The following is a 21,517-nucleotide window of genomic DNA, read 5'->3' as shown; positions in this document are numbered from 1 at the left end:
CTTTCAGAGAAAATAATCGTGTCACTGAGAAACAGAAAAAAGGCTTCTTTTGTGCTTACTCAGAGTCCTGATCACTGTTTGGTGACGTCCTAAAGGTAATACCATCCAGGTTCAGATGGTGGCAGCAATGGTCTGATAAGGAAAGGGATTGGATGAGTGAATCCTGAGAAGGAATTCATTGTACCAACTACCTCACCTTAACACCCCTCACCAAACCTTGCTGTCCCAACAACCCTTTCCAGCCATAAATCCAGTCCTGGCCAATCATTTATCACGACATCACATCTTTTCTTAGCAGTAGCAAAAAAAACTGTCCTTGTTTGCTTGATCTCATATTTTTATTTTCTTGGTCAAGAAAGCTATAGGAAGCAACTATTGTCTCTTTGTTAGTTTCTGGCAGAGACCATATATCAAATACTGTGACTAATGTTTGTCTCAAGGGCACTCGTGCAAACATTTGTGGTAAAAGGGATAGTTGTCCTTTATAGATATGGAGAAGGGCAACACCAAATAGATACATTTTGTCCACTTCAAGTTCAGCTTCCCCACATGCCTCAGGTGCACTGAGCATCCTTAAGAAGAGGCCTGGCAAATGGTATAGATCACCAGGTGTAGGTAGTTCAGTGGCAGGAAGGATGGCCTCAGTGGACCCACTTTCTGATGTTGCATCCTTTGATCAGGCATGTGCCTTTTGAACAAGGAGCCGACAAGCAGTCTGACCAGGTCAACCTTTTATGCACACCACGTATCAACAGGCCTACCAACTGGACTATTTATGTGCCTATTTGAGGGTCTCAACTGGTGGCACGGTAAAAAGCCGAACTTTGGGATTTTCTGTCCTGACTTAATTCTGGTAGAAGGGAGAGGTTGGTGGAGTTCAAGCATGCCACAATGTTTAATAGGCTTCCCCAGTAGTTTGACGCTTGCTTTTCTGCATGATTATTATGTTGGCAGATGACATACATCACACACCGTGACAAGTTGCAAGTTTAATGCATATACTATAATGAGATTCTCTAGACATGTCTTCTCCATTTTTATTCAATACACTAGCATATATTGCTTTTGATGCCTGGAAGTTGACAAAAAATTATTCTGAAGGAGCACAAGAACTGTAAAAGATGTGAGTGTTTGTACACAATGCTTAATGGTGGCAAAATTAGTTAACAGTGCTATTATTTAAGAACCAAGGACCCTGAGCTTGATAAAGAGTGGCTTAGAGAAAAAAAACAAGAAATGATGTGGAACCTGTAGAAAATGCTAGATTGGGCATGGTTGGGAGATTCTGTTCAGTTCTGGGCTCACAATTTTGGAAGAAAGAAAGGTTTTGAAGATAGTAGAGAAAACTACTAGAAATAGTTCCAGTGATGAGTGGTTATGGGTTAATGGAAAAACTGCAGAGTTGGATTAATCACATCAGATAAGATGAAAAGGACATCTGATAGAAATGTTTGGAATCAGGAAGAATTCAGATGGAGAAGTTGAAGAGAAATTGATTCCAGTGTTTGAAGGCTTGATAACTATTAGATGCTGGTTTAAAATATTTGGCAAAAGAACTAGGTAATGTGTGATTAAAAGAGAAGTTCTTACATAGCCAGTAGTTTGAATTTCAAAGATAGAGCTTAGTAGGGTTGTATATGTAAATTCAATGATTGTCTTCAAAATGGAATTGGGAAATTTCTTGGAGGTGAAAGACAGTAGGAATGGGGCTAACTGCACCATTCAGTGAAAGATCCAAAACAGACTTGGCAAAAGAATTGCTTTCTCCTATGTTGGCTTTTTTTTCTGATTTTGTGAGTTTATTGTGATTCTACTGCAACCCATGAGGGCTAGTTTTCAGATTCATTTCAAATTTTTCTCAACAGTTCTCATGATTGCCCCCATGACCCCACTTCAATTTGCGGTGTTCAGGTCCTGGAATGGAACCCACAACATTCCGACTCAAAGGCTACATCTCTACGAATTCACCCATGGCTAGCACCTATGAGACTTAACCGTCGTCTTCTTAAAAATCAATGATGTTGCCTCAGTTCAGTGAATTTTTATTTTCCTGTGCCTGCTGCTAGAGTAATTTTTAAAAAAGATACTAGGTGTACAATCATTTACAAGAAATATTTCTTCAATATGAATGAACTACAGCTTATACTGCAAGGGAATTTGGGAAAATTTGTCCTCCATATTTAAAAAAAGGCAAAACGGCAAAAAAAAGCCAGCCTGAATCTAGACAGCCCAGTAGAACAGTTGCATTTGGACTCCTGTAGGCCCTCATCACACCGTATTGTTAAATGACATGTTCACAAAAAAACACACAGACTTGTGAAGCACTCTATTATGCTTTCCTTCTTTGAGTTCAATATCTTTGTCACACCCTGCAAAGAATGACCGGTAGAACTAGGTAAAGAAATTGTGAAATAACCAGTTCATTTTTGCAGAATTATTTCCATTATGATTGCTTGTTGACACATTCTGTTCTGTTTCAGGACCCCACCCTTAGTTTTGAAACAATTAACATTTTTAGCCTCTCTCTGATGTTAAAGAAATATCTCACGTTCTTGCCTTTGGGAACATCTGTTCCAATAAATTCTGCTTTTTTTTCCAATGTAAGTGCATCCTTTCTAAATCTCTGAAATCAAATTCTTGTCCTGATTTTAAAACTAGTCCAACTTCTGCTGCAACCTACTGGTCAATATCAGCTAATAACTGCTTCATAAAGGATTTACTTATCTTAGTCTTTTTCTTCTTTAGTAGATTTTCAGCCGTATCAATATGTTGTGTTCCTTTTTCTAATTATTCAATATTTATTCTCCTTTACTGCCAGTAACTGAGCTGTTGTTCTACACTCTCTCTCTGTATCTGCATTTATTAATAATGTTTTGAAGGAGAAAAAAATACTGCAGGATTGAGGAGAACATGCAGGACAGTGGGACTAAGAAAGTATCGGTGCAGACTTGATAAGCTGAAAGATATCCTTCTGTGCCATTATGTGACCCTATACTTTAATGGTCCTACAGAAAATTTATAAATATGGGAATGATTTCCGCCCTTACTATCTATTCCCTGCCATATGCTGTTCCTAAAGCATTGGAGGTGGAGTGGTTCTGTTGCAAAATTCTGAATTCACATTAGAAACTATTGTTGTGCAATCTTGAGAATAGAAACTTAAAAATATCGAAAAGAAAAGGAGGAAAAGGCGCAAAAACAAAATTGCTGGAAAAGCTCAGCAGGTCTAGCAGCATCTGTGAAGGAAAAAAACAGAGCTAACATTTTGGGTTTGGTGACCCTTCCTCAGAGCTCAGGAAGAATTCCTCAGGAGGAATAGGCCCCTCAAGCCTGTTCTGCCATTCAATCTGATCATGGCTTGATCATCCAGTTCAGTTCAATAGTCAGCCGACAGAATAATGAGAAGTTTTAGTCATGCACAGATCTTTTTCAAGATCTGCAGTATTATTATTCCCTCTCTCTTCAATGTATGAAGAGGAAGCAGTGTTGGAAGTGGCTGGGGAGTGGAGTATAGAATCAGAGGGCATTTGGAGGGCAAAAAGAGAAGGACAGGTTGGTGACATCATGCTGGAGATTGCAGAAGGGCTGGAGGTTGATCTGTTGAAGGCTGTTGGGATCAAGGGGAAATCTATTGCAATTCTGAAAAGGCAGTATAACGCTGAAATAAGGGAATGGAAGGAACACAGTTTTTCACTGAATGAACTCTTCATTTTCTCAGTTGGATGGATTCTTCAGTTGAGGAAACAAAGAATCAAAACACTTGTATAGAAGGTACTACCATTAGAAAATGTGAGAGGGACTGACAAACTGAAAGATTGAAATTGAGTTCTTCTAGGAAGTGGGATGGGATAGTTGAAGAGATCATTAGGCTTTATCAGAAATGGGCAATTAGCCTGTTTTCAAAAATGGAGACAGCTGAGTTGAGCAAAAAATAAGTCAAAATGGGTCATACCAGAGCAAGGAGATAGCAGAATGAAAAGCAAATTCAATGACATTATCCGGTTCAGAGAGAGGGCAAGAAAAGGGATTATTACTGCAATCATCAATGTAAACAAAATGGGAAATTGGTTGGGGGCATTAACAGAAAGAACGTTTCCCATGCAGCAGTAGCTATAACTAGGGCCCCCCTAGAAGTTATGAGAGCAAATCCTTTCATTTGAAGGGAGTGGAAGAAACAGGGAAATTGTTCAATGTGAGAACAAATTCCTCCAGTGTAGGAAAATGATTGAGCCTCCATTCATGGAAGATGTGGAGCTCTCAGCCACGCAGATAACGAATAGACGTGTCGAATCTTTGGACATCTATTGTGAGAAGAAGTCGGAACTTGGAAATCGTTAAGGTTTTGGAATGCAACGGATGAGTCCTGTATGCCTGTGGAGGCAGTTCATTGGAAGAGATAAGAGAAATACAGTTCTGAAACAAGAACAGTTGAAACAATGGGTATAATCTGATAATCTCGTTGTAGGTGTTGAGGAGGCAGAAGTGAGCTGCACAAAGTTAGGAGGTTTGAGAATATAGTGGAGACGATCGCCAGATCAGATTAAATCAGTCGCGCTTTGGATACAATGCTTAACATTTGATGTGAGGCCGTGAACAACTTGAAAAAGAAGTTTGTGTTAGGCAGAATCGGACAATTTATATAATGGCCCCTCTTGGGTGTTCCTGTCAGCATCATGGAACAGCAGAGCAGAATTTCTGAAGCTTCTTGGGAATATTTGCTCCGGCAATCGGCCTTCATTTTGTTTAACTTTTCTATCTTGTTCCTCGAAAGCCTTTAAATCCGTCATATTCTAACATTGATAATAAAATGTGAGGCTGGATGAACACAGCAGGCCAAGCAGCATCTCAGGAGCACAAAAGCTGACGTTTCGGGCCTAGACCCTTCATCAGAGAGGGGGATGGGGGGAGGGAACTGGAATAAATAGGGAGAGAGGGGGAGGCGGACCGAAGATGGAGAGTAAAGAAGATAGGTGGAGAGGGTGTAGGTGGGGAGGTAGGGAGGGGATAGGTCAGTCCAGGGAAGACGGACAGGTCAAGGAGGTGGGATGAGGTTAGTAGGTAGCTGGGGGTGCGGCTTGGGGTGGGAGGAAGGGATGGGTGAGAGGAAGAACCGGTTAGGGAGGCAGAGACAGGTTGGACTGGTTTTGGGATGCAGTGGGTGGGGGGGAAGAGCTGGGCTGGTTGTGTGGTGCAGTGGGGGGAGGGGATGAACTGGGCTGGTTTAGGGATGCAGTGGGGGAAGGGGAGATTTTGAAACTGGTGAAGTCCACATTGATACCATATGGCTGCAGGGTTCCCAGGCAGAATATGAGTTGCTGTTCCTGCAACCTTCGGGTGGCATCATTGTGGCAGTGCAGGAGGCCCATGATGGACATGTCATCAAGAGAATGGGAGGGGGAGTGGAAATGGTTTGCGACTGGGAGGTGCAGTTGTTTGTTGCGAACTGAGCGGAGGTGTTCTGCAAAGCGGTCCCCAAGCCTCCGCTTGGTTTCCCCAATGTAGAGAAAGCCGCACCGGGTACAGTGGATGCAGTATACCACATTGGCAGATGTGCAGGTGAACCTCTGCTTAATGTGGAATGTCATCTTGGGGCCTGGGATGGGGGTGAGGGAGGAGGTGTGGGGACAAGTGTAGCATTTCCTGCGGTTGCAGGGGAAGGTGCCGGGTGTGGTGGGGTTGGAGGGCAGTGTGGAGCGAACAAGGGAGTCACGGAGAGAGTGGTCTCTCCGGAAAGCAGACAGGGGTGGGGATGGAAAAATGTCTTGGGTGGTGGGGTCGGATTGTAAATGGCGGAAGTGTCGGAGGATAATGCGTTGTATCCGGAGGTTGGTAGGGTGGTGTGTGAGAACGAGGGGGATCCTCTTGGGGCGGTTGTGGCGGGGGCGGGGTGTGAGGGATGTGTCGCGGGAAATGCGGGAGACGCGGTCAAGGGCGTTCTCAATCACCGTGGGGGGAAAGTTGCGGTCCTTAAAGAACTTGGACATCTGGGATGTGCCGGTGCGGCTTTCTCTACATTGGGGAAACCAAGCGGAGGCTTGGGGACCGCTTTGCAGAACACCTCCGCTCAGTTCGCAACAAACAACTGCACCTCCCAGTCGCAAACCATTTCCACTCCCCCTCCCATTCTCTTGATGACATGTCCATCATGGGCCTCCTGCACTGCCACAATGATGCCACCCGAAGGTTGCAGGAACAGCAACTCATATTCCGCCTGGGAACCCTGCAGCCATATGGTATCAATGTGGACTTCACCAGTTTCAAAATCTCCCCTTCCCCCACTGCATCCCTAAACCAGCCCAGTTCATCCCCTCCCCCCACTGCACCACACAACCAGCCCAGCTCTTCCCCCCCACCCACTGCATCCCAAAACCAGTCCAACCTGTCTCTGCCTCCCTAACCGGTTCTTCCTCTCACCCATCCCTTCCTCCCACCCCAAGCCGCACCCCCAGCTACCTACTAACCTCATCCCACCTCCTTGACCTGTCCGTCTTCCCTGGACTGACCTATCCCCTCCCTACCTCCCCACCTACACCCTCTCCACCTATCTTCTTTACTCTCCATCTTCGGTCCGCCTCCCCCTCTCTCCCTATTTATTCCAGTTCCCTCCCCCCATCCCCCTCTCTGATGAAGGGTCTAGGCCCGAAACGTCAGCTTTTGTGCTCCTGAGATGCTGCTTGGCCTGCTGTGTTCATCCAGCCTCACATTTTATTATCTTGGAATCTCCAGCATCTGCAGTTCCCATTATCTCTGATAATATTCTAACATTGTTTCTTTTCCATGTCTTTCACTGTATTGTAACCGAGGGCCGTAAAACACCCTCATCTAGGGTGCATGTTTCTAAGCATTTCTGATATCTGTTTGACTCTTTGATCATTGTCGTTTGAAAAAGTTGGTCTAAATAAGGTAAATAGTGGAATTCGCTTGGTCCATTTTAGCAGTCACCTGAAGTTTTCCATAATAAAAATATGATGTAAATCTTCATTTCTCGTTGATCAATTAAAGCAGAAGAAACATTCTCTATAGCCTTGCAATAGTATTCATTCAGCGTCTCTTTCAAATGAAAAGCCTCCGCTTCAGACCCGACACATTCTTTTAAAAAACGACTTTCCAATTATTGTAAAGTCTATCCTCGAATAAGATATGAAAACAGTTGATAAATGATCATTCAAGGAATGGCGCGGAACTTATGTTTTCCTTGTTCCAATTTCCTGATCTCTTTGATGCTGGCTGCTATGCATTAACGTTGGTGCCCCCACTATGACGAACGAGGAAGTTAGCTGTGACAGATCGTCAAGTGGAAAAAAAAATCTTGGGAAAAGTCCTCGGGGGCTGGTCACATTTATGAAATATAATGCTTACTATTTCCTCTTTCAATGCCAACTCCTATAAAACCGAGAGACACGATAGTTTAAAATAACAGCAAAGAAGGTGCCCCGAGGACACTGCATGTAAGCAACATTAACATTCATTCTTTTACATGATATTATGTGTTCATAGCTAAGGAATTCAGTGATTTAAACATCTAAAGCCAAATGATTTTAAAGGACGAATCTGATATAATTCAGTACATATAGAGATGGTTTTACGTTACTTATGTATTGAATGATATCAGATATATCTTTTATATGCATTTGTAGAAAAATCAATGATTTCGATAAATTGAAATATAGCTCAAAGATGTGGAAGACTCACAACGATAACAATCCTTGAGAGGTCTGATATTAATTTTCTAGTGTCAACTCGACTGTGGTTTAAAATGTGTTCATAATTATGTCTCAATTTGTCTATTGTGCCTAGAAATGTCTATTTGTATAATATCGAGATATCAGATTCGGTAAGGATTAACGAATAATGCTTTAAACAATTTCAGGTTAAGCTTAAGTATCTCATACTAACGCTTCTAACCGTTCAGAAAGCAAGTGGGGCGCATCGCCGAGAGGCTGTTACAGTCGATAACTGAATTAACGATTCTATACCCAGTTCGGTTCGCAGATCTCTCGGGGTTCCTCAAGTTTGTGTCCTAAAAATTGTTGTCTGAATTTGTCTGGAAAAACTTGCCATCAGCCAAATCCTCCCTCGTCTCTCCATAGAATTCCAGCCACTGTGGTTATTTTCTGCATTGTTCGCATTTGGCAATAGCAGTGGTTTTCTATTATAACCTGCTGTTCCTAGAAAAAGCGTAATAATACGATTGCACTATTAACGGAGTAACGTTGCGATTCTCCAGCGATCTCATACAGGAAATTTTACCGAACTTTACGCCGATGTTATATATGCATTACCAAGAGATGGCGTCCCATTCTTTAAGCTAAGCCATCAAGTCTCATGTACGTTTTCTAATATTGTTAAATTCACTTTCTGAAAGTTCTAGTTACCGAAGCTCTTTTGAAATTTTGAAAACGACCGGTTTGTGTAATGCAGCCTCGATTGGCTGATTATCATAACCAAATGTAGAGTTGAATGAGTTAATTACTTCAAGTATTGTAAGTATCAGAAGTATCAAGAACTGTCGATGCTGGAGTCAGAGATAACACAGTGCGGAGCTAGAGGAACACATCAGAGGAGGAGGAAAGTTGACGTTTCGCATGGGACCCTTGTTCAGAAATATTCAGAATATTCCTTTAACAACAATTTTAGTTTGTAGCGTTTTTACATAGACATCTGAGACTCCTCATGTGAACGCCAAACTGTGGAAGCATATGTTAGCCAAGGTGGTCAATAGCCTAATCATAGGGTTTTTGAAGGGTTTTATTCACAAATGACATCCTATGTGAGCGTCATACAGGAAAACTTTCTCTCCTCACCGTTCTTGACCAGTCTGCAGCCTTTTGACATGGTTATCCACACCATACACCTCCAATGAAACTTACCTTCGTCCAGCTGGTTGCGACTATTGAAATATGTTTCAATTCTTATTTATCCAATTATAGCCAAATTAATCGCTTACAGTGGTTTCTCCTCCTGATCATGCACAGCCCCCCACAAGGATCTATTCTTTGGCCCTCCTATTGCTTATCTATATGCTGCTCCCAGGCACCTGCAAAGACATACGAACAAATTACTGCAGATGCTGCAATCTGGACTGAAAACAGCAAATGCTGGAGATCACAGTGGGTCAGGTAGCATTCATGGAGAGAGAGCAAGCTAATGTTTTGAATCCAGATGACTCTTCATCAGAGCTGAAGTGAAGTGTAAATAGTGCCTCATCAATTCACAAGAATCATCTAGACTTGAAACATTAGCATGCTCTCTCCCTGGATGCTGTCAGACCCACTATGATCTCCAGCATTGGTTCTATTCAGTCCAAAGTCATCGAGTTATTTCTCACATGCATGTTTTCACAACATCTTTACCTCTCTCAACTCTTCCACTGGTAGTAAGTTATCAGGCTGCATTTCCAATATCCAGTAAGCAGGGATTTCCAAACAAAAATTGGGAAGACTGAAGTCATTGCATTCAGTCCCAAATCCAAATTCTGTCCATGGCATCCAACTTCATGAACAAAAACAAAGTTGCTGGAAAAGCTCAGCAGGTCTGGCAGCATCTGGAAGGAAAAATCAGAGTTAACATTTCGGGTCCGGAGACCCTTCCTCAGAACTCATCCAACTTCAACCCTGCCCTTGATAACGCTCTGAGATTAAGCCAGCCTATTCCCAACCTTAAGGTCACTTTTGAACCAGAGTTCAGCTTCTGACGTCTCATTAATGCCATTGATAAAACCTCATATTTTCATCTGAGAAACATCCTGTGACTTTACCTTATCTTAGTTTATATTATGCTGAATCCTTCATTCATGTTTTGTTACCTCTAGGTTTAATTATTCTTTTGCCTTCATAGATGGTTTCCACATTTTACCCTCTATAATCAAAACACTGCTGCCCCTGTCTCAAATCATAACAAGTGCCATTCACTTTTCATCTCTTTTCTACTGACCCATATTGGCTTGACTGTGAATAGATATGGATGGAAAAATGTAGAATGTGCATAATTACCATGAGAAGAGATGTGAAGGCACAGAGATGGAGATAGACATCACCAAGTCTCAGGGAGATGAGAAAGGAGATGATCACAGGGAGAACCAAGATGGACTTTGCGAGGTGATAGAAAGCAAGGATTTTAAGAGGGGCATGAGAGGATGGAAAATGATGAGATGCTCAAGCAAGGAGAAGAAGTACAAAGTGCAAAATTATAAGAACTATACTATTATCATAGTGGTCGAATGCAGCAGATGATAACAATTTTTCCAAATACATAAATTGCAATTCAGTTCAATGTTTTTCGATTCAATTGCTTTACAATCCATGCAGGCAGATGAGAAGGGCATCAAAGCCTGACTGGAGAACTGCACCTCCCAGTCACGAACCATTTTAACTCCCCCTACCATTCCTCAGACGACATGTTCATCATGGGCCTCCTGCAGTGCCACAATGATGCCACCCGAAGGTTGCAAGAACAGCAACTCATATTCCACTTGGGAACCCTGCAGCCCAATGGTATCAATGTGGACTTCACCAGCTTCAAAATCTCCCCTTCCCCCACTGCATCCCAAAACCAGCCCAGTTCTTCCCCTCCCCGCACTGCATCACAAAACCAGCCCAGCTCGTCCCCTCCACCCACTGCATCCCAAAACCAGCCCAGCTTGTCTCCGCTTCCCTAACCTGTTCTTCCTCTCACCCATCCCTTCCTCCCACCTCAAGCTGCACCTCCATTTCCTACCTACCACCTCATCCCACCTCCTTGACCTGTTCGTCTTCCCTGGACTGACCTATCCCCTCCCTACCTCTCACCTATACTCTCCTCTCTACCTATCTTCTTTTCTCTTCATCTTCGGTCTGCCTCCCCCTCTCTCCCTATTTATTCCCGAACTCTCTCCCCATCCCCCTCTCTGATGAAGAGTCTAGGCCCGAAACATCAGCTTTTGTGCTCCTGAGATGCTACTTGGCCTGCTGTGTTCATCCAGCTCTACGCTTTGTTATCTTGGATTCTCCGGCATCTGCAGTTCCCATTATCACTGACTCTTGAGCATGTTGACTGGAGGCAATTTCCAAGTATCTGGCTTTTTCCCCAGTGCCTCAGCGAACCTGGAGGTTGACTGAAAGATTTTCTCCAGTCTCTGGTAATAGGCCTTCGAAGGTGTTCAACTGCCCTTAATTGGTGACTTGCCATTTGTGGGAAAAATGACTCAGAAATGGGAAATTTGTCAGCTCAGTGCTATACTCCCATTTTGTCTGAGGAGGCAAAACTGCTAGCTCATATTTGTTTACATATACATTACCATGTCTATATTTATATGATATTGTGCAAAGTTTGGATATTATTACATATTAGGTCATGCTGTCTTTTCATATCTATTATGCCTGCTATATTTGTCTAAGCAAGTGATATTTTTGTGAATCATATAGTTTGTCATTAATGCAGATTCAATTTCATGGTGGGTGTTGTGTTTTAATCATCAATTAATTCATTTAAGATTCATGAAATGGATGCTGTTTAATTCCTACATTCGTTTATTTATTCATTCTAGGCTCAAAGAAAATGTCTAGTGCAGAAGGCTTTCCTGCTGTATTTTACAGTGAGCCAGGAGTCCTGGGGCTTTTGGCCAATGTGATCAGTGCCTTCCTTGTAGCTCTTCAAAATTTTGCCCAAGTCAATACAAATATTTTGGCCAATGGAACTGAAAACATCTTGGCAGGTTAGTTACAAATAGCAGCTTATTGCAGCTGTGATTAGTAATCACCTTACACAACATGAAATATCATCTGATTTTGCATGGAACACAAAAGCCACTAAACATGAATTATGCAAAAAATTCTGAGATGTTTTGTAACAACTATTACTCAGGAAAATGGTTTATGATGGTAAGACTTCATAACTGACACGAAATATTACATTTTGTAAATAGGGCAAAAACATGTACAATTCTTAGCCCATTGTTGACTTCTGGAGAAAGTAGCTTCAATCTTGTTCCAATGTTTCTTCGGCCTGCTTTGACACAACTAATTTTTACATATCATACTTATAAAGTATAAACTCCTGCATTCATTTCTTAACTTGAAAAGCTCTATGTACTTTCAAATCCCAGCACTTTGACACGTCCGGTAAGAGTTGGCACACTGCTGCCCTTTGAAGTCAGTCAGAATCCAAGTTATACTGAAACACAGGGATGTTAAAAGAAAGTATTTACAAACAAACCTAAACTGCAGTATTAACCAGTTCTAAGATTTTGAATGATCATTTTTAAAAGGTCTCATTAGCTCAAGACACTAATGAAGATATTGTTTTTCGACATTTTTGAAGTTTATGGTGGTCAATGGTGAAATAAGTTTAAAGCCTCTCTATTTGATATCCTAAGTAATTAATCAAAGAAGCCAGTGCTACTAAAAATTCCATTTTTTTCTAGGTGTTCACCTTATTTTGATTGGTGGAGTGACACAACTTGTTGCCGGACTAATGTCCTTCAGAAAGTACGACCATCTGGGTGGCACAGCCTTTATAACATTTTCAGCTTTGTGGAGCAGCTTTGGGGCAACTCGGATTATTCTGGGAGCAAACTCCCCTCTTAATGTCACCTCAAACATTCTGGATCTAAAAAACACCAGTGTTGCAAATGATAGTTCAAGTGTGTCTTTGCCTCCTATTAGTGAATCAGCTGTGGCAGGGCTAGTAGCTTACATCAGTGTTGCATTTACTCTATCATTCTGTTCAGCTACGACTAATTACATCATGCCTTTTGTCTTTGGGGCCATAACACTTACGCTCATTTTTGAGGCTGTGGGTCTCTTTAGCCAATGGGCTTTCATACTATCAGGAATATTTGAACTAGTGATTGTTGTCTTCGGGCTGTATGGAGCCATTGCCCTGCTTTTAAAGGGAGTCACCCAGAGGTACATTCTTCCAGGGTTTGGCAATGCATTATTCAATGTGCTGCTTCTAGGAACAGCCAATAAATCATCTTCTAAGGCTAATGATGACGAGAAAAAGAAGAACACAAAATATGCAGAGCCAATGGCTCTTGGAAATTTGTGTAGTGTGATTTCTCCCTTTATCTTTGCTTTCTACTGTTTCAGGTACATTAAATCATTTTATGTAGGAGCTGTATGGGTCAGCATCAATTCCATTGCACAGCTTTATGCAAGCTACTATGGATATTTACGTAATGATGTCTACTTTGCGACTAAATATTGTGTCCATAGTATGTATTGGCTTGTGAAGTCCTGGGAGGAATTTATTTTAACCGTCCTCATAAATGCCAACAATTTAGATAGCAGCAGAGCTAGAATGACAGGAGACTGGTTTTTTTTGGTCACAGCTTTGATTTTATGTCTAATGTCTCTGAACAGAAACAAACTTGAAATAATCCATAATGGGTTTTTTGTTCTTTTAACTATCTCCACTATTCCTCAGATTAACACTGTATCATATTACAGATTTTTTGGGGCAGTTTGCTCTATGTATACGGCCCTGTCCCTTTATGCAACATTTGCCAGCCTGATCAACTCTATAGCAGAAAAGGCACTAATTCCTATTGGAACCGAAATGGTGTCTTCCAAATCATTCCAGAGAGTTCTATTTGCCCTAAAACAGAGGATCAGCAAAGCTAATGAGCTCCCAGTTTTTACTAATGTGCAGCTGCCAGATGCCCTCTTCTATATTTGCAATGGGCTTGCAGCCCTGTCTGCCATCCAGAGTGCAAACATGGACCAAGCCCAGGCTCATCTTAGTATTCCTTGGGTTCTGATCCCTGGAACTCTGATCCAACTCTATGTGTCCAGGATTCAAGTTCGTGGAGGAAGACGCTTTGGCTCTGTGTTACCCTTCTGCTATGCAGCTGTCTGGGCAACTTGGACCTGGCTTCGATTTGCAGGTATATTTTGAAATATGAACAAATAAATACATTTTTATTGTTTTTCTAAAAGTTGCATTCTTTTTCAAGTTTTATATTTACAATTTCAGTTTATTTTTTGTAACATGGAGAGTCATCCATTATATTGTCAATCTGCCTAGTAGGAAATGATCATTTTTACTGAAATATTTCTGTTCAAGGGAATGACAACGAGAATGACACCTTCCCCCTCACTTGATGCTTACATTTACATGTGTAATTGTAAATAAAAGTTTAAAAGAACAGAATATGTGACTTTAAAGCAGGGATCTGATTACCTGCACTGAACCATTTATCTCTAGCCCTATAATTTCATTTGAATGGAAGACCAATGCAGTAGATTGTAAAATAATCAACACTTGAAGTAAAAAGCCAACATATAGCAGTTACCTTAAAAAGGGAGTCACCCAGAGGAATTAGTTGTTTCCCATAATTTACAATTATTTATTTCTGCATGACATTTCTAGCATTTCATACCACAGAAGTAATACAATGCCGCACAACCATAAAATATATTGCTGTATATTGTTCAGATAGATGAGCAGGTTTTTTTTGGAGATAGCAGGAACTGCAGATGCTGGAGAACCTGAGATAACAAGGTGTAGAGCGGGATGAACACAGCAGGTCAAGCAGCATCAGAGAAGCAGGAAGGCTGGCATTTCGGATCTGGACCCTTCTTCAGAAATCTGAATTTCTGAAGAAGGGTCTACACCCAAAACATCAGCTTTCCTGCTCTTCTGATGTTGCTTGGCCTCCTGTGTTCATTCAGCTCTACATCTTGTTATCTTTTATTTTAGCTGTGTTATATAAGGAAGCACATGAAGAAAGGTATGGACAAAATATTCACATTATGTCATTGTTCCCTGTGTGCCAATCCCTGGATCTCTGACTTTATGTTCAGATTTCATGTAGAAGAAGTGAAGTAATTTTGTATCGTGATACAATTCATATAATTACGCGACACAACCATCTTGAAAGACCAATCCTTCATTATCCTGGAACTGTTTTATGAATGCTTAAAAATATTGCTTACATTTCTTCTCATTAAAAACATGCCATTGGGCCATTTTAGTTTAGAATAATAACTGTTGAAATGAAGGAAGTAGTTAAATATGTATTAAAATTTCAAAGAATCTCTCAGAGCAAGTTAACTCTTAATTCTCAGTAGACAAGGAATTTCTATGGATCATTTCTTGCTCAACTTTCCCATACTATCACATGTTTATATTCACTTCTGCCTGTACGATGTTTCAAAGAGAGTAGGAACTGCAGATGCTGGAGAATGATCTAGGCACGAAACGTCAGCCTTCCTACTCCTCCGATGCTGCTTGGTCTGCTGTGTTCATCCAGCTCTTACACTTTGTTATCTCAGGAGTTTCAAAGATATGTGTTTTATGCAGGTCATTTATTAAACATTGATCCCAGTTCTGATGGTGGATTCACTGCAGGAGCCATAGCTTTCCTTATTGTCAACATGTTTCTGGTTATCTTGGGTGAGTGTTTTAAATCATAATCCTTTTCAGTTAGTGTACTTCAATGCTTGATGCCCATGAGGAATAAGTTTGTTTTTTTTGATCTCTTTCCCAGCTCTTTATGTAAATGTGGTGCTTCTCATAGTCACAGTCATTATGGAAGTGATAATCATCTGCTTTCTACTATTCACACTGGAACGCCTGCCTCTTCCTTTGGAAGGTTAAACATTTGTTCAAGTTATCTTAATTTTAAAAGTGTTTATTTTATAGCCGTATGAACACTTATGATTTTCTCATTGTTATTCCTTCAGGTGTGATGCTGGCTTTAATCAGTTTTGTCTGTGTTTATGGACAAACGGCTTCTTTTGCCAACCACATGTTTGGAAAACAACTCATTCCTCTGGGTGACTCCCTTTTGAAGGTAACTGCTATATGATGGCTTTTTACTTTGAATGTAAATTATTTGTCAATCTACTGCATTGGTCTTCCACTCAAATGAAATTATAGGGCTGGAGATAAGTGGTTCAGTGCAGGTAATCCGATCCCTGCTTTAAAGTCATATATTCTATTCTTTTAAACTTTTATTTTGCATTCTTGTTTACATCAAAACAAGACAGATATGCTGATTAGAACTTAAGAGTTGCTGTGCAAAATGAGCTGAGGAACTGAGAACTTCTTGGGCGTCATACACAGAAGGCATGATTACAGCTCATTTCTATTATAAATATAGAAGTGGGAATTTATAATAAGATATACGGACTGAATGTGCAAGAGGGTAGAAGGCATTTTTTATTACCTTAAACATGCAGGCATTTTGTAAGCATTTAGTTGCTCTCTTCCTTTATTGTGGTAAAACTTGCTAGACCAATATTACAAACTTATTTTGAAAAATAAATAATGTTTTTGTAATATGAGGCCTAATGAAGAAAGAATGCAAATATAATGTTATTATATGAATGTGTCTTTATAGGTTTTAATAGAATCCACTTTACTTCTGATATTAGACAGCAATCTATGAAAATCATTTTATAATCACCATTTAATGCATTTGTTATCCTTACATGAAGTTGAACATTTCCAAGCATCTACAACTTTACAAACCTGTCATAAAGTAGCAATTAATCTTACATTGACCTAGCTACAGTAGTCATATTATTACCTTAGATGAAAGACATTTAAACAATGTTGTCCTCAGCTTGTGTATTTTTGTTTAGTAAAATACCCATCAGGAAGAAATAACCTAGCATCCAAGCTTCTATGAGCAATACCACAGAAAAGATCCACAAGTTAAGGAGTAAACTGTCAAGAATCATAGCTATGTAGTTCACTTTCTTGGCAGTTAATAAACTGTTCAAGAACATATTGAAAATTTCAGATGTCTTTCAAATTGACATAACTTTCTAACAGTCCATCAACTTGCATTCTTATTTTATTTACAAAGGATAATGTAAGGAGGTTCTACTCTTTTATTTAAATACAAACAATATCGAAGAACAACAGGGTCATTTGCATTATAATGTATCAATTAAAATGGATTATGTTTCTGACACGATTTATATTTTTATACATAAATCACAGGTAGGAGCAAACAAAAAGGAAGATCAAGTCCCTTTGCCTTGTTCCATTGCTTCTTCACAGAAAACTAGTGGCCTACGGACTATTGCAAAAATTCTAGATTCTGGCCATGTGTGTGGCATCCCAACAGATACCGTGTATGCTCTGGCAGCTTCCTGTAAACACCCAAAAGCTATTGAAGGAATCTACAACATAAAGGTAAGTGTGCAAAATGCAATGAGGCATAAACACTCTATATTTAGACATGATTCTTAAAGCATTTTATTTTTAGTCCATAATATAATCTTTCCTCAAAGTGCACTTTATCAATCTTGTAATGCATATAATTGGTGTCCATGGCTTTCCAGGAGCGTCCTGCTGAGAAGCCTATTTGTATCTGCATCTCCAATCTCGATCAGCTTTCTGCAGTGCATCCTCCATTCAGCCCCTTGCTCTGGGAGTTTATGAACCATGTCTACCCTGGAGGGATGAGCTGCATTGTGAAGAAAGGAGAATGGCTGAAGAAACTAGGTATGTATCACAATTAGTAGAGCACTTTGAAGTATCTGTTCATCCTTTTTCAAATAATTGGTTTATTATCAGTTCATCAATAATAATAGAAATGAGAATAGATTCTGAAAAATCAGATGGTATCCTTTTTTAAAGGCATTGGTGCTGCATATGACCATGTTGGAACCAAGGACAGCATCATGATCCGTGTTCCTGACCATACTGTGACAGCACATCTCGTGAATATGACTGGGCCACTTGCGATTACGTCAGCCAACCCAAGTGGGGAGCCTGATAGCATCCATCATGACATGGTTATCTCGTACGTATTCAAATATTGGCATGGAATTATTTGTTGTTTTACCTCACAATAAATGCATTTTTCAATGTTTCATGTTATCATTTTATCAATAGACGCCTGGGGCACAAAATTAATGCCGTTTTATGTGACGGAGACTCCAATGAACTGGTTGCTTCCACTGTCATCAACTGTACTAAGATTGATGAAGGTATCACAGATTTTTAGTTATAAATTGCTTTGCCTGCTGATTAAACTGCTTGTATCCAAAAACATCCACAATAGTTTACACACTAAGTCTTATATATGTATGTATAATTCATTTAAATCACACTTTAGTTTTGATATGTTAACAATGGTAGTTGAAATATGAAATGGGATTACAGTTGGATCAGCTGCACATATAGTTGTCACATCTAGCGCTAAGCAATTTTCTCTCCTAGCATATGACACAATTAATATTGTATTGTTACTAGGAACAGGTCAGTACTTCTGCCAGTCAGCCAGATTTAACTTAACTTGACAATTCTGAGGCCCATCACAGAAATGCAATTGTGAACTGATTTTACGAATAACTAGCTTAAACCCAGCAGCAATCTTTACACATGACCCAGTTTCTAAAAGTGTTCTTAGTTGTAGTGTGGAGTTTTCAATAAGTCTGCAATTAATGCTTCTTAAAGGTCACTTCAGTGGTAATTGTTGTGGGTTTGGCAATGATTAATCTGTTTCTAACAAAATATATTTACTTTCTTTAGAAGGAATCACCATTCTAAGAGAAGGATGCGTCCCAACAGTAAGAGTCATGCAGATTTTTGAACAAGTGAAGAACAAGCTTGACTAATAGCAAACCCTCACTGAAAGAATGCCTCAGAACCAACAGATAACAAAGATACATGGAGCACTGGCATAAAGTCACAGAGTGCAAGAAATAGCAGTCACAATATGTTACACATGGGTAATTTCCCATTATGTTTGATAAATGTGGCAGTAGGCCTAATGCAATAACATCGACAATTTTCCTTTCATTAAAAGGAATATGGGAAATTGTGAGTTTTTGCACTTTTATAGGTATTAGTTCACTTTATCCAAGCAACATTTTATATCTTTGGGTTGAAAAGGCCTGATATGAAGCTGATATGATTTCTGACAAAGGGTCCCAACCTGAAACATCACCTTTCCTGCTCCTCTGATGCTGCCTAACCTGCTGTGCTCCTCCAGCTCCGCACTGTTATCTGATATGAAGCTGGCTGGGAGATAAAAATCCAACAAACCATGAATATTAATAATTCAATAATTCTACCATTCTGATGTAAAAAGAAAAAGTCTTAATTTTTTTATACAAGTAAGTGTCGACATGCACCTTCACTTCGAAATAGATTTTAGTCAATGTTAGGGTGATGCCTATATGGCTCAGATGTGAAGTTTGGTGCTACCCAAACTGTCATCATGTTACATTCCAATGTGAGGATAAGAAGTTGAATACCACATTATTGATGGTGTCATATATGCTGAAAGAATAGCTTATATATCTCAGTAGAGCCTCAAACTACCTCTATGACATTAACCTTCCAGTCATAATAATAGCGGCAATTGCACATTGTCAACTAATTGTAATCTAATAGTGAGTCTGTCCTTTCTGTTATTGCAAAGCTAAATTATGTTTTTTGGCAACATTGTTTTTATTAAAAAGATACCACTTGTAAATACAAATATAAATATCGGAACATAAAAGGAAAAACTGCCTATTCTGTGAATTTGGAGTAAAAACAGAACACAACGATGTGAATTTGAAAAGAAGGCTAACAAATCAGGGATGATCCTTGATCAGAATCGCTAGTCATTTTTATTACTTTAATAGATCTAAATTAGAATACAGTTTATAGTGTGTTCAACAAATATTTTATCTGTTAATACATAAAAATAATGGAAAAGAAATATTGTTGGAAAATATTGAACACAAACAAAGATTCCTAATAGAAATTAACAAGAAATAACTTGGAGTTATTTCATATTTTTGTCATTATTTTGGTACTTTAACCCAGGGCCTAATATGCTCATTTGAAATCAGTCAAAATTTATTTCAAAAGGGCAAATAGTTTAATTCCATATAAATGTATTGTGTTAAAATTGTACAGTAATTTCTAGACTTTTGTATATTAGCAGCTGGTGCTAATACGTTGTATTGTAATGTTTTGTTACTTTTCTTTGTAACTTTTCCTGAAAGGTTGGTGGAAGCTGATTAAATAACAATTATGAGTAGGAAATTGGATAAATATTTGAAACAAAGTGATTTAGTGAAACAGACACTTATTATTTGTTTTGGATGTGCCTTTGGTCTTAATCAAATGTGCAATTTTGCCAAAACCACTTGAATACTAAATGCCAGGAATCCTGGGAGAAAATGAAGGAAATAATGATGGAGGTTTGATGAAGTAATATTTGATAGTTTTGAATTATAAGTCTTGTATAAAGGAAATTATTTTTACATTATTTCATTGTCTATTTGTGATGATAGTGTTAATAAATATTATTCCAGGCAATTCTACCATAACAGCAACGCGTTTAGGATTTCTTTTCTGTGTACTTAGCTGCAGTAATTCACGGGAACATAGAACATAGAACATTACAGCCCTTCGGCCCTCGATGTTGTGCCGACGTGTCATACCGATCTCAAGCCCATCTAACCTACACTATTCCATGTACGTCCATATGCTTCTTCAATGACGACTTAAATGTACTTAAAGTTGGCGATTCTATTACCATTGCAGGCAACGTGTTCCCTTCCCTTACTACTCTCTGAGTAAAGAAACTACCTCTGGCATCTGTCCTATATCTTTCACCCCTCAATTTAAAGCTATGCCCCCTCGTGGTCGGCGTCACCATCCTAGGAAAAAGGCTCTCCCTATTCACCCTATCTAACCCTCTGATTATTTTATATGTTTCAATTAAGTCACCTCTCAACCTTCTTCTCTCTAACGAAAACAGCCTCAAGTCCCGTAGCCTTTCCTCGTAAGACCTTCCCTCCATACCAGGCAACATCCTAGTAAATCTCCTCTGCACCCTTTCCAAAGCTCCCACATCCTTCTTATAATGCAGTGACCAGAACTGTACGCAATACTCCAAGTGCGGCCGAACAGCGTTTTGTACAGCTTCACCATAACCTCTTGATTCCCGAACTCAATCCCTCTACTAATAAAAGCTAAAACTCTGTATGCCTTCTTAACAACCCTGTCAACCTGGGTGGCAACTTTCAAGAATCTGTGTACATGGACACCGAGATCCCTCTGCTCATCTACACTACCAAGAATCTTACCATTAGCCCAGTACTTTGCATTCTGGTTACTCCTACCAAAATGCATCACCTCACACATGTCTGCATTAAACTCGATTTGCCACCTCTCAGCCCAGCTCTGCAGCTTATCTATGTCTGTCTGTAACCTACAACATCCTTTGTCACTATTCACAACACCACCGACCTTAGTGTCGTCTGCAAATTTACTCGCCCATCCTTCTACGTCCTTATCCAGGAAGTCAGTGGTTCAGGCCGATCCTGATCAGTTGGAGTCAAGGATCACCCAAAACTTGAGAATGGATCAGTGAACAGCTGAAAACAGATAACAAATCTGATGTCACGCAACGTACAGCCAAATTGTCCAAGTAGTTTCATTTCAACTGAGTCAATATTTCATTAAGATGTTTCATGGTACATTCTAAAAATGTCTGGTTTTTAGACAACTTGGGTTACTAAACAGCAAGTTCTGAGAAATTGTATCTGTACTTTGCATCTGCCTATACCAAGAA

At 39.9% G+C, this 21,517-nt stretch overlaps 2 protein-coding genes across 2 annotated transcripts; both read left to right on the top strand.

Annotated features, from left to right (window-relative positions):
* The first annotated feature begins 7,433 nt into the window (after window positions 1-7,433).
* Window positions 7,434-13,875, top strand: si:ch211-153b23.3 (uncharacterized). Its single transcript, XM_048544859.1, has 3 exons — window positions 7,434-7,448; window positions 11,525-11,692; window positions 12,401-13,875. The coding sequence occupies exons 2-3, from the start codon at window positions 11,536-11,538 to the stop codon at window positions 13,873-13,875; spliced, it is 1,632 nt and encodes a 543-aa protein (XP_048400816.1). The 5' UTR covers window positions 7,434-7,448; window positions 11,525-11,535.
* Window positions 13,876-15,309: 1,434 nt separating this feature from the next.
* LOC125458614 (putative threonylcarbamoyl-AMP synthase) lies at window positions 15,310-18,722 on the top strand. Its single transcript, XM_048544025.2, has 8 exons — window positions 15,310-15,375; window positions 15,470-15,574; window positions 15,666-15,775; window positions 16,933-17,127; window positions 17,277-17,439; window positions 17,575-17,740; window positions 17,833-17,927; window positions 18,472-18,722. Exons 1-8 carry the CDS (start codon window positions 15,357-15,359, stop codon window positions 18,555-18,557), a joined length of 939 nt encoding a protein of 312 aa, XP_048399982.1. The 5' UTR covers window positions 15,310-15,356; the 3' UTR covers window positions 18,558-18,722.
* The last annotated feature ends 2,795 nt before the right edge of the window (window positions 18,723-21,517 follow it).

Source organism: Stegostoma tigrinum, chromosome 15 (genome assembly GCF_030684315.1).
Source record: "Stegostoma tigrinum isolate sSteTig4 chromosome 15, sSteTig4.hap1, whole genome shotgun sequence".
In the NCBI taxonomy this organism is placed as follows: Eukaryota; Metazoa; Chordata; class Chondrichthyes; order Orectolobiformes; family Stegostomatidae; genus Stegostoma; species Stegostoma tigrinum.
This window is presented reverse-complemented; position numbering and strand designations above follow the sequence as displayed.